Source organism: Prionailurus viverrinus, chromosome B4 (assembly GCF_022837055.1).
Source record: "Prionailurus viverrinus isolate Anna chromosome B4, UM_Priviv_1.0, whole genome shotgun sequence".
In the NCBI taxonomy this organism is placed as follows: domain Eukaryota; kingdom Metazoa; phylum Chordata; class Mammalia; order Carnivora; family Felidae; genus Prionailurus; species Prionailurus viverrinus.
The window spans coordinates 115110272-115122407 of record NC_062567.1 but is presented as its reverse complement, the minus strand read 5'-3'; the positions used below and the strand labels follow the sequence as shown (position 1 = coordinate 115122407).

At 38.6% G+C, this 12136-nt stretch overlaps 1 protein-coding gene across 3 annotated transcripts in view; it reads right to left on the bottom strand.

The window, feature by feature from the left end:
* CFAP54 (cilia and flagella associated protein 54) overlaps positions 1 to 12136 on the bottom strand; it is a 301918-nt gene that overhangs the window by 69197 nt on the left and 220585 nt on the right. For all 3 annotated transcript variants that reach the window (XM_047868490.1, XM_047868491.1, XM_047868492.1), the window contains exons 57-61: positions 8848 to 9003; positions 7433 to 7538; positions 6418 to 6511; positions 3194 to 3292; positions 2516 to 2657 (exon numbers count right to left, since the gene is read on the bottom strand). In XM_047868490.1, the coding sequence (XP_047724446.1) occupies positions 2516 to 2657; positions 3194 to 3292; positions 6418 to 6511; positions 7433 to 7538; positions 8848 to 9003 (597 nt within the window). The remainder of the gene's footprint in view (positions 1 to 2515; positions 2658 to 3193; positions 3293 to 6417; positions 6512 to 7432; positions 7539 to 8847; positions 9004 to 12136) is intronic.

Genomic DNA, 12136 nt, shown 5'->3' with positions numbered 1-12136 from the left:
ACTGTCAATGACTGGAACCTCATGGAAGGAAAGACTCACTTTCTTGGTTTTCTATGACTCCTCCTTCCTTTTGGACACAAATATCTGGTGCAGCGTTCCACACACAAAAACCATGACTATTGGTCACCACCTTGAGTACACATCAATGCTAGCAAAGGTAAGATTACTGAGGATGTTTTCTCCTGGATGCTAATTTATGCTAATGCAAGGAAAATCAAACAAGTTTTATTTGTTGCTGTTGCCCATTAGCAATTCATAATATAAACTTCGTTGCCGTCTGGGTATTTGTAGCAGTCAGGAGGGGATTCAGTACCTCCTTCCAACCCAAATACTGAAGTGAGGGAAATCATCAGCATGAATTAATTATCAGTCTGCTAGGAAAATACTGGAGGGCAAAACTATTACCCTTAAGGCAAGGCAAAATGCAAAATAGATGGGACTTCAAAATTTGGTCATTTCAAATTACTATTTTTGTAAAACAGTAAAAGAGTGCTAATGGTACAAAACAGAAACTGAAAATTGGAATATACTATGAAAATCACTGAGAAGGGCAAAGAAATCACACATTCTAGCAGTGAGCACAGCTAAGATGAAGACCACCTGCTCAACTGATCAACTCAGATCATTTGGATCCGGGATGCGGCTCCTCACTGCATGTGCCCATGGGTGACATCATTAACGGGTCACTGCAACACCTTTTCCTGTATTTCCATACAGGGGTTCAGAATTCCTCTCAGGTAGCTGCCAGCCACAGACTGGACTTGTCACGTAAGATAGTTTGGATTATCATTCAGCAAACATTCGTGCCCCTCTCCCTTCCTCGCCTGGCACAGTGGATTCCCCTTCCTCACTGATGTTGGACTTGGCCATATGATTTGCCATGGCCAGTGAGATGTGGTGTGAAGAGAGACCTTGAGTGTACTTCTGTGATAGAGCTTGGCCCCTTTGCTCTGCTGTACACCGTGAGAAGAGCATGCTCCAAACAGCCACTGCCTCCTCAGCCTGGGCTTCATAACAAATGTACATGGACCAGACCAAGTCAAAGGATGAATTCTCATTGCCACTAAGTTCTAGGGTTGTTTGATACACAGCATAATTTTGGTAATAACTGCTTAATACAGCATTTTAGATGAAACCGATGAAACAAAATCCCACCAGACATCAAAGCAATAAAATAGGAAAACCACAACTTGGCATAAAAAGTTCATCTAATGGTTTAACCTCAGGCAATACATTTTTGGGTTGGAAAGGAAGAAAGCCAAGGAAAGGGATGGTTTTAGACACTAATCCTTTGGCTAAAGTTGACTTAACACTTCAGCAGAGTAAGCTGCTGCCTACAGATGTGTTTTCAGCGGCTTTAGGAAGAACACTCCCACCCCCACCAGGTTAAAGTAGCACTCTTCACCCCATTTGGCTCAATGCTCACCTAGTGCCAAGGAAAATTAGTTATTGTTGTTACTGAAATGTCAGCCTGGAAGTAAGACTCCAGCACCTTATGTCTTTGAACCATCCAAGTGTTCAGCATACAAGAAGCACTCAATAACTATTTTTCAAATGAATGAATGGACAAACACATAAATGAATCTTAAATATATTACTGCTGATCTGACTTAGAGGTTTATATGACGGTTTGCTAGCTAACAAAGGAGCCGTAAAATAGAAAAAACAAATAATAGTGAGATCAAGTTTAAATTCTAACCTCTCAATCATTAATTCATTGAACAATTACGAGGGGCGCCTGGGTGGTTCAGTCAGTTAAGCCTCCAATTTCAGCTCAGGTCATGATACCGGAGTTCATGGGTTCTAGCCCCACATTGGGCTCTGTGCTGACAGCTCAGAGCCTGCAGCCTGCTTCAGATTCTGTGTCTCCCTCTCTCTCTGCCTCTCTCCCACTTGTGCTCTCTCTCTTTCTCTCTCTCAAAAATAAACAAACAAAAAAATGAAAAAAAAAAACAATTACAAATGCCTGTCATGTGCAAGTAATGTGTGATTTTCTGCAGTTAGGGCAGCAAGTCAAATAAAGTCCCTATCCTCAGGAAGCTGATGATAGCTTAATGAGAGAAAGAGTTCAAACATGTATACCCATGTGCACACCCATACATGCACATGCACACACACAAATATAAAATAACTAAGAAAAAGAACAGAGAACTACATGAGAGTACTAGGGTGAGCACACATTTTAGGGGATCAGGAAAGGATCCACAAGTAAATATTTCCAAAAGGCCTCATTTGACATGTGTGAACTGGAAAATAGACAGAAGGAAATACCATTTTTCACAGAGTCCTGCATCTGAAATGCAACAGCTGATTGAGTAACACAGACGTACATACAATGAAGTGATGCCCCTTTGTTTTGGCAGCTAGGCTGCAGAGCCCCTGTCTTTCTGAGGTTCCTCCTGCCATGATACTCTCTGAGTAAAACCCAACAAATCACCATGATTAAACCTTTGCAACTTGATTATGCATTACATGTATCAGGTTTTTATAAAATGCCTAGACATTTCAAACATACCAAGCAAATAATCTGTATATGAAGACAAAAGATCCACAGTGGCAAATTCGGGGATATTTGGTAAGGCCCCTTGGCTGACTTTATCAGTTCTAGCATTCTTCTTTCCAATAAGTAGATTAACTGCTAGCACAGCTTCACTGACCTAAAATTAATGCAGAATTAGAATTCATAAATGTAAGCTTTCCAATTCATAGATTATCCATTAGGCCCATAATGTGAAAAAGTGAATTCATAAAATCATATTCAATATACATTGGAAGAAAAAATAAAGACAATCTGGAAAACAACATGTGATGCCCAACATGTAGTATGTATCATTGTCAAACAAATCATTATTGTTGACAATTTAATTAATGCATGAGTCACTTTAAATAGGCTATCTCACCTAGCTCTGAAAGATATTTGCCAAAATGTCAAAATGTGCACATATGTATCTGCCAATACTTTCATTAAAGAAAAGCCAAAACAAACAAAGACAGGTCTGCCTAATAAAGATTAAAAACACAACATACTTAAGGAGCAATCCTAATCTTCCCAAAGAAAGATCATTGGCATAAATCCTAAAGAATGTGAATTTTCCTTTCTCTTGTCTAGATACATTATGCTGTCTTAGTAACTAGTAGGTAGAGGATACAGACAGGCCAGTTAAAAGGGAGCTTAAATAAAAATCACACCAACCTGGGCAGCAGCTCTTATCACAGTCCAGGCCAGTGAACCGTACATTTCAAATCTATTTACTGTTGGTTCTTTAGTAGAACTATGCCTTCTGGTAGGAGTCTAAAAAATATAGCACATATGTTATAATAAAGATAGATAAAGATACCATGAAGTTGCATGATAAATTTTCTCATCCTCTGAAAATGACATTTCAGTGGAACACTATATAGCCATTAAGAATAATAATGTAAAAATAAAGAACAATAATGTATGTATTAGATGTATTGACATGAAAAGATGTTCAAATATATTAGAGACAGAAAAGTAGAGGTTACAAAATAGTATGCAAAGTATAATCCTATTTTTAAAAAGATACATATACACATATATTCCCTGTATACACAAGCAAAGAAAATTATTAACAGTGGTTATTATGGCTCTTAAGGGTGATTATTTTTCTCATCTTTTCTAATTTTTTATACTGAGCTTGGATTTGAATAACAATAAAATAAACACAAATGGCATTTTAAGGAAAGTATTTACTTAAAATGGTATTTGCCATTTTAATAGATGATTTATAAGTTGAATACATTGTGTGAGAATGTCAGAAATAAGAATATTACTTAAAGGTTTCTGATAGGTATTCGCTATCACTTTTCTAACTAGGGAACTATTAAAGGATGATGTAATCATAAAGTTCCATAGAATAGCAAAAATAGCAATGAATGAAGATATTTTTTTACCGTGTGTGTGTGTGTTCAATTTTTTAAATAAGAAAGTCAATGCTACAAAAATTAACAGAAAGAAACTCCAATGGCAATGTAATATCTGCCTGTTTTACATTTTTAAAGATAGCTAAAATAAGTATTAATAGTTAATTCTTAATATTTAACTAATATGGATAAAACTGTTCAATTAGACTGCTTGGTTCTAATTTTTTGATGCTCATATTTTGGCCAATTCCTTGATCTTCAACAAGACTGCAGAATAAAACAAACAATAACAAAGATATCTTTGTTTTACTTCTGGCTACAGGACTCCCAAGGAAAAAGAAAGTCAGTGAATAGTGCTGATGCCAGAGCAGGAAACACAACGTGTAAATGTGGCTTAGCCTAGATCAAGTGCTAAGATTGGCTGGAGGTAGATGATACCTGGAGAAGCCACCTATGGATAATCTAAGCAATACAGCCCTCTCCCAAAATACGAGAACCCTAGTCATTAGCTGTAATGAAGCCACTTAGGCTTTGGGGTAGCCCTTGTGGCTTACTGGCTCTGTAAGTTTGGGCAATTTACCTATTTAAATTCTGGAAAGAATACTAATAGGCACTAAATGAAGAATACATAATAACATTAAATAACTATAATGTAAGAACAATGCTGAGCATGGAGCCTACTTAAGATTCTTCCTTTCTCCCTCCCTCCCTCACTCTCTCTCTCTCTCTCCCTCTGCTCCTCTCCCCTGCTCACACAGTCTCTCTCTCTAAAACAAACTAATAATAATCATAATAATAATAAATTAATTAAAAATTAAAAGTTACTGGCCTCATATATCTCCAAAGCACCCACATACTGCCCACAGGATCTCCCTCAGTCTAGATCCCTGGAATTCAAATGTGGCCCACAGACCAGCAGAAATGCCAAATCTCAGACCCCATCCTTGACTTACTGAATCAGACTCTGCATTTTCACAGGATCCCCAGAGATGCTTCTGCCCCTTTGTTTGGAAGCACCTCTCTAGAAGTGCATGCCCCTGCAACTATTTGCATGGTCCCCTTCTCATCCAGTAAATCCCACCTTTTGCCACTGCATCATTCACAATCCCACCAACCCAAGTTCCTTCCTAATCTCCAATTTTACTACCTAAACCAACCCCCCTTCCTTCTCTTCTTTCTCTCCCTTTCTTCCCGCCCCCCCCCCAACCTTCCTTCCTCTTACTTTTTTCCTTTACTGGTTTGTTGTCTCTCTCCCTCTACTGAAAACTAGTTCCACGAGAACAAGGACTAAGTTTGTCTTAATCACTGCTTAATAACCTTCCAGAATACTGTCTGGGTCAGAGTGAATGTTCAATAGGTATGTGATGAATAAATGAATGACTCTATCAAAAAGTGATCTGTTAGCAGGCCGTATCAATAATGAACATCTTACTTGTCCATCTGCTTAACCAATATACCATTTCCTACAATTTCCTGATTAATACTAATACCTTAGAGTATTTACATACACCTACATTTCATGTATTACATTTTAACAGGCAAAACTGTCCACAAGAACTCTTATTTCCAGAGCCTTATATACAACAGGCACATGAAAAGATGCTCAACATCACTCCTCATCAGGGAAATACAAATCAAAACCACACTGAGATACCACCTCACGCCAGTCAGAGTGGCTAAAATGAACAAATCAGGAGACTATAGATGCTGGCGAGGATGTGGAGAAATGGAAACCCTCTTGCACTGTTGATGGGAATGCAAACTGGTGCAGCCGCTCTGGAAAACAGTGTGGAGGTTCCTCAAAAAAATTAAAAATAGATCTACCCTATGACCAAGCAATAGCACTGCTAGGAATTTACCCAAGGGATACACGAGTGCTGATGCATGGGGGCACTTGTACCCCAATGTTTATAGCAGCACTTTCAACAACAGCCAAATTATGGAAAGAGCCTAAATGTCCATCAACTGATGAATGGATAAAGAAATTGTGGTTTATACACACAATGGAATATTACTTGGCAATGAGAAAGAATGAAATATGGCCCTTGGTAGCAACATGGATGGAACTGGAGAGTGTGATGCTAAGTGAAATAAGTCATACAGAGAAAGACAGATACTATATGTATTCACTCTTATGTGGATCCTGAGAAACTTCACAGAAGACCATGGGGGAGGGGAGGAAAAAAAAAGTTAGAGAGTGAGAGAGCCAAACCATAAGAGACTCTTAAAAACTGAGAATAAACTGAGGGTTGATGGGAGTGGGAGGGAGAGGAGGTGGGTGATGGGCACTGAGGAGGGAACCTGTTGGGAGGAGCACTGGGTGTTGTATGGAAACCAATTTGACAATAAATTTCATAATGAAAACAAAACAAAACAAAACAAAAAACATCCAGAGAAGTATCTACACGAGTGTGACTATAAAGTAATAAATGAATTTCTCCAAATCATACATAAAAATCAGTCTCATTATTTCAATAGCACAGAGTTAACAAAGGCAATTAACTTAAGATTTCTAATAAAATAGTTTATTACCTTAAGTGTTAATGGTGGTGTTGAAAGATTGTTTTTTGGCTTCCTCATGTGTAAAAATAATAAGGCCATTTCTAAGTAGGAGTCTCTTATCAACCTAAAATGATAGAACACTGTACTTATTAAATAGTTTCACCACTCATAATCATTTTGCACCATTTTCCACAATTTCTGAGCGATGAAAGGTAAAAATAGACAAAACCAGTATCTGTCCCAAATACACACCTTCTTTTCACAGCACCATTGGCAGAGACAGCAGCACTTTCCTCCCTACTGAAATTGGAAGCTCTTGAAGAGAGTTGAGAATTCTACCTTGTCCTGTGCTGGCAACACTCCATGGCATGACTGCTCTGAAGCCCAGCATCCATACCATTCTAGAATATTCCAGCACACAAGTCACTAAAGAAGTGAAAATCAGGACTGAAGGAACCTACCTTGAAAATCAGACCTCTTTTTCTACCCTCCTATACTAATGAAAATGGAAAGAGACATGGAGTAATGCAGAAAGCAGTTGTATGATATGGGTGAGGTCTGTGTATTCACTATCAAACCTGTCAGTTGGGGCTATTTAAATCAGTACAGTTGTAATAATGGCTGCTTATTCTCAATCTTAAGATGATTTTTATATAGAATTAAGTTGGCCATCCCTGGCCCTGTTGACCAGAGTGAATATCCACATAAATCCCTTCTAGATACAATTTCACATCCATGGAAGCTGCTGGAATCCTGGGACAGATAGGAGATCGATGTGAGTAAAGACTAGAAGCAATACACAGTCCAGTATGCCACCATGATAACTGCCATCACCAACCATTGCTGTAAATGAGGCTTTGGGTCAGAGCAAAGGGCAACAACCTTGGAAAGGAAGTCAGTAAATCTGGTGGACAATGGACCTCAGTGAACTAGTCCTGCCATAGGAAGATGGTCTCCCAGTCATCCCAGCCTTGAATGTTCAATGTAATACCAGAGCATGGGACTTAAGCCAAAATATGTTATAATAATGGGAAGTTTTTTTTACCCCGAGTTTTGATCATTTCTCAAGCTTAGTTGTATAGCTTCAAATAAACTCTCAAGTTGTGAACTTGGAGATTTCTCTTCCATCAATATTTGACGTTCTATTTTGCCTGAAAGAATAAAAAAAAATATGTACACAAATGGTTTTTCCTTTTTCTATCATTTAGAACTTTAGAATAAATATTTCATGCTGGGACTTCAGAAAACTGGATGTGCTGTCCTTCCTGCCCATCTGTCTGTTGTTTTTGCTGTAAGGTCAGCCAATAGTGCAAGATCTTTTACTTCTTTCCCCAGGAGTCTCCGGATTCATCCTGCCTTTAGTTAGCAACACTGAGTCAAAGCCTCCTTTGGCTTTCCAGACACAAATGTTCTTACCATCTTATTTTTATATTTCCTTACTTTGTACCTCCCTTTCCTCCTGTGGGGCCCATTCCCTTTGTCTACATCCATGTCCTCTTCCTCTTGTATTATAGATACAGTATTGCGGATCTCTGTCTAGTATTGCAGATCTCATAGAAAACATCTCTGCTAAATCCTAAAAAGTCAGCAAACACTTGAAAACCATCACAAATGATACAAATACTTCAGTGTTCACACCGCTCTCGACCCCATGGTTAGCCACAACGTTCAGTGGAATGGCACTTTTGTAGCCAAAGGGCAAGGAAGGAAAATCATATAATCGCTATAAAAAGAATTCAGTTTTCATTTAGTGTGTGGACAGGGCACAGAGCCTCCCAGGGTTAGGTTCACGCCTGGGCACTATCATTTAGTAGCTGCTGACTTAGAGAAGGTTTCTTAACCAGACTGTACCTCATTTTCCTCATCTGTCAAGTAGGATTAGCCATGCATACCCTGTAGAACTGTTGTAAGAATCGGCAATATGAGAGGTTACACACTGACTACTAAAGGGCCTTGCATCTAGTCGACGATCAACAAATGATAGCAACCATCATCGTCACTCTTGTCATGCCCAAAGTAGCCACAGTAATTATGCAAATATATCGTACATAACTTATAATTACAGGTGTGCTACAGCTATTTAAGTGGGTATGTATCTTTTATAGAAATTAACTAAAATGCTTAGCTAAGGAATGAAATCACGCATAAAAAATGCCTTCCAAGCATTCTTTAAGAAACATTATTTATAGCTAAATGGCTGATGCTGACATTTTTGAGTCAAACATAAAACTTTGTCTAAGGAGGGTCAATTGTAATTATAAAAGAGACTAAGTAGTAATACTCTTTTTCCCCTTTCTTGATATAAGTTTGCCAAAGGTACCACTTTTGTGTCATCACTAAGCCCTTTATAAAATATGTATTTTTTTACAGTCAGTGGCCAGATTTTCAAGAAGCACATTGTTAATAGGAAAAAAAAATCCCATAAACTTTATCACAGTTCTGACCCCAAGTACATCTTACCTTTCTGAAAAAGAATTTCTGCCTCTACCTCATGTTCTTCTGCTGCTGCTACCTTACAGAGCTTCCGTGCCATTTCAAAAAGATGAAGGGCAGGTAACCACTTCGAGGGATCCTTCTTTTTACTGGTATAATAGACTTGTTTGGCCACTGTATGTCCTAAAGGGAACAAGTCGGATGGCGAAGAAAGAATGAAACACACGGTGTTTGTAACAAGCCTCCATGTTACCAGATTTCTCTCACAATAAGTTTGCTTAAGAACTCTAGTAGTCTTTACTTTCTAGCATCTAAGAAATATTTTTTAAACTCAATATTCAAATATTTCAATGAACTTGAACAGTAGCACTTAGAAACTTTATCTTTGATAAATTTCAACATTTTCTTATTTTTAAAATGAAGGATATAATCTCTCAGGTCTCTTTCAGCTCCAACATTTCATGATGCTCTACAGAACAACTGTGTTCCTAACATGAGGTTGTTAGTAGGAAAACATCTGTAAGTCTTATGAAGCTTTATATTTTTCCCAGTAAAAATTTGCATATATTAATAGGCAGTAATTTTGTTTCTATTCAGCTCTATTAGTGGTGGCTTGCTATGCATATTTTATCACTGCAACTAGATGCCAAAGCCATTTGGATAAGGGCCACGTGCTGTACTTCTTGTGTGGTCCTGTCATCATTTAAGATAATGAAGGACTGTTGTATTGTTGAAGAGGCATTAGACGTAATCTGTGTGCCCTCACAGACAGACAGACAGACAGACAGACACGTAGCAAATATTTTCTGAATGCTGGATAAAATGAGAGGCACTGGGCAAAAATGAGAAAAGAGAAAAAGAAGAGCTCAGGCTTATTAAGTGATTCCTACAATCCAGGTACCATCCCAAGGACTTAAGCATTATCTCGTGTAATCCTCCCAACTCTGAATGGATGTCATTAGTACACTTCACAGAGGACAAAGCAGCGGCACAGTGATTATTTTATTTTATTTTATTTTATTTTATTTTATTTTATATGCCCAGAGTCATGTGACTTGTAAGAAGCAGGGCTGTGATTAGAACCCAGGCAGTCTGACTCCAGGGCCCACACTCTAAATAATGACAAGAGTAAGACCAGACCGGAGTAAGACCAGAAATCTTTCTCCAGAGTCCATGCTCTTCAATTCCAACAATTACCAATCGTGAGTAGATCCCAGGTAAGGGTATGCTAGTAGCATTTTGTCCAAGGCAACCTCATTTTTCAACACATATGCCATTTTTATATGTCTCATTTATTGTTTCAAATTCTATTAGAGCTGTTTATTCATATACGACAACATTATCAATTATCTTCAAGTAATTTGGGCACTGACATATATGTACTATGTATAAAATCTATGTTATATATAATAAAGTATTAATATATAATAAAAGCACTTGCATTGTCTTCTGGATTTCTATTGAAACAATAAAGGGATTTGTTACAGAAATTACTGACAGCTCTCTCTCTCTCTCTCCCCCTAAGAGGATGACAGGCTGTCTGAGGGCAGAGATGATCATTGGCTCCCTCTTGTATCCCCACTCCCCAGCATCATTCTTGCATCTTTCTTAACTGCTATTACGTAAGCAATCAATAATCTATTTTTTAATCTCATAAAGAAGCTCGAGGTTCAGTCATTAGTGGGAAAAATAATCTCAAATAACCATGATGCTTATTTTTGGTTTTATGAAAGTCTCAGAATGCCTTTTTCCATCAGAGGCTTTTACAAAGGAAAAACAATTGTTTAAATGGCTCTATTCTTGCGATGCAATCTATACTCTCCCTATAAAGGAAAACTGTCGAGAAAGCATCAAATCAGATGATTTTATGCTTCATAATATTGAAGTGCTCCTTTTTCCAATAAACATCAACTCTGTGAAAAAGAAGTTGTGAAACTGATGTTGTTTTGACAGAAAAGCTGCTTTTGGTTTTGTTTTTTAGGTCTGTATTTAATATAATATAACAGAAAGCAAGCTGTTCTGCCTCAAGTGAGTCTAAAAAACAGTGGCACTATTGTCACAGAGTGGTGACACATCTTCAGGATTAGGAAGTCAGGAAAGCAGAGAATACATTTGATTTCACACAATCTGCACAATTTAACACAATCTGTACTTTAAGCTCTTGTAGAAATTGAATATACTGATAATATAACAAACTGTGAACTAAAAATATACAAAAATAGCTCTTATGGGGTCAGATTGCTGGAAGGAAGTCTAGAGGTCAGTTAGGCCAGCCTAATCTCATAAATAAGGAGACTCAACAATATAGAGGTGATACAATTTACCCAAAGTAATAAAATTCATCTCTGATGATGAGGAGGAGGAATCACATAAAATAATAATGAGTAATAATCATGAGGGGTAGAAGGGAGAAGATCCTGGACAGATGATGGTTTGACCACACACAGCTCTCTTGCCCTCCCTTCACACTGTAGTCCAACCATCCGCCTCTCCTTAGCTGAGCAGCTACTGGTACAGGAGGCAAATGGGTACCAGGAAGTGAGGGGTATGTTTTAAAATGTAGGTTTCTTTACTGTCCAGGTGTGCTTCATTACTGTATAGGCCAGGAGACAACTGCCACTGAAAACATAGTTTACGACAGTTCCCAAGAAGCTGGGGCACACCACATCACACCGGGCCAGACAGAAAAGCCCAAAAGTTGGTCAGGAAGTAGAGGCAGCGAGGGGAAAATGTGGACAAGAATCTTTATTTTAGATGTGGTAGGAAGGGATGGGTAGGTTGGGGTAAACAGGCAAAGCAGGTTTTGGATTAGCTAGTCTAAAATAATTTCAGCAGGCTGAGCTAGTTAGTAGTCTGATGATACCTCTCCCAGGGGTGATTAGGGCAGGAAAACAATGGTTCAGAGTGTCAGAGCCCAGCAAAGGACTACAAGGGAGCCCAATAAAGGTTCAGAGAATGGGCTCTGGAATAGTCTCCATTTAAAGGGCATGCTCACAGGATAGTGGTTTGGTAATCTCTAGGCATTGGCTAGCCCCAGGAAGTCCTTCCCTAGTCAGCAGGACCCCAGATGTCAAAGTATCAGAAATACAGAAAAGAAAAAGGCATGATTAATATAGGTTAGAACACAGAGAGCTGCTATAAGATTTCCTGCCCTCTGAGCTGGACAAAAAGCCTGGGAGCTCGAGGCAGTCAGCCTTGGGTCAAAGGCCAGAGACGGTGTCCTAGAGAAAGCTTGACACAATCTGTAAGCTCCAGAGAAGGACAGCACTGGTCAGCTCCACTTTGGCTCCAGAGGGCTGTACGCCTCTTGCTTCCT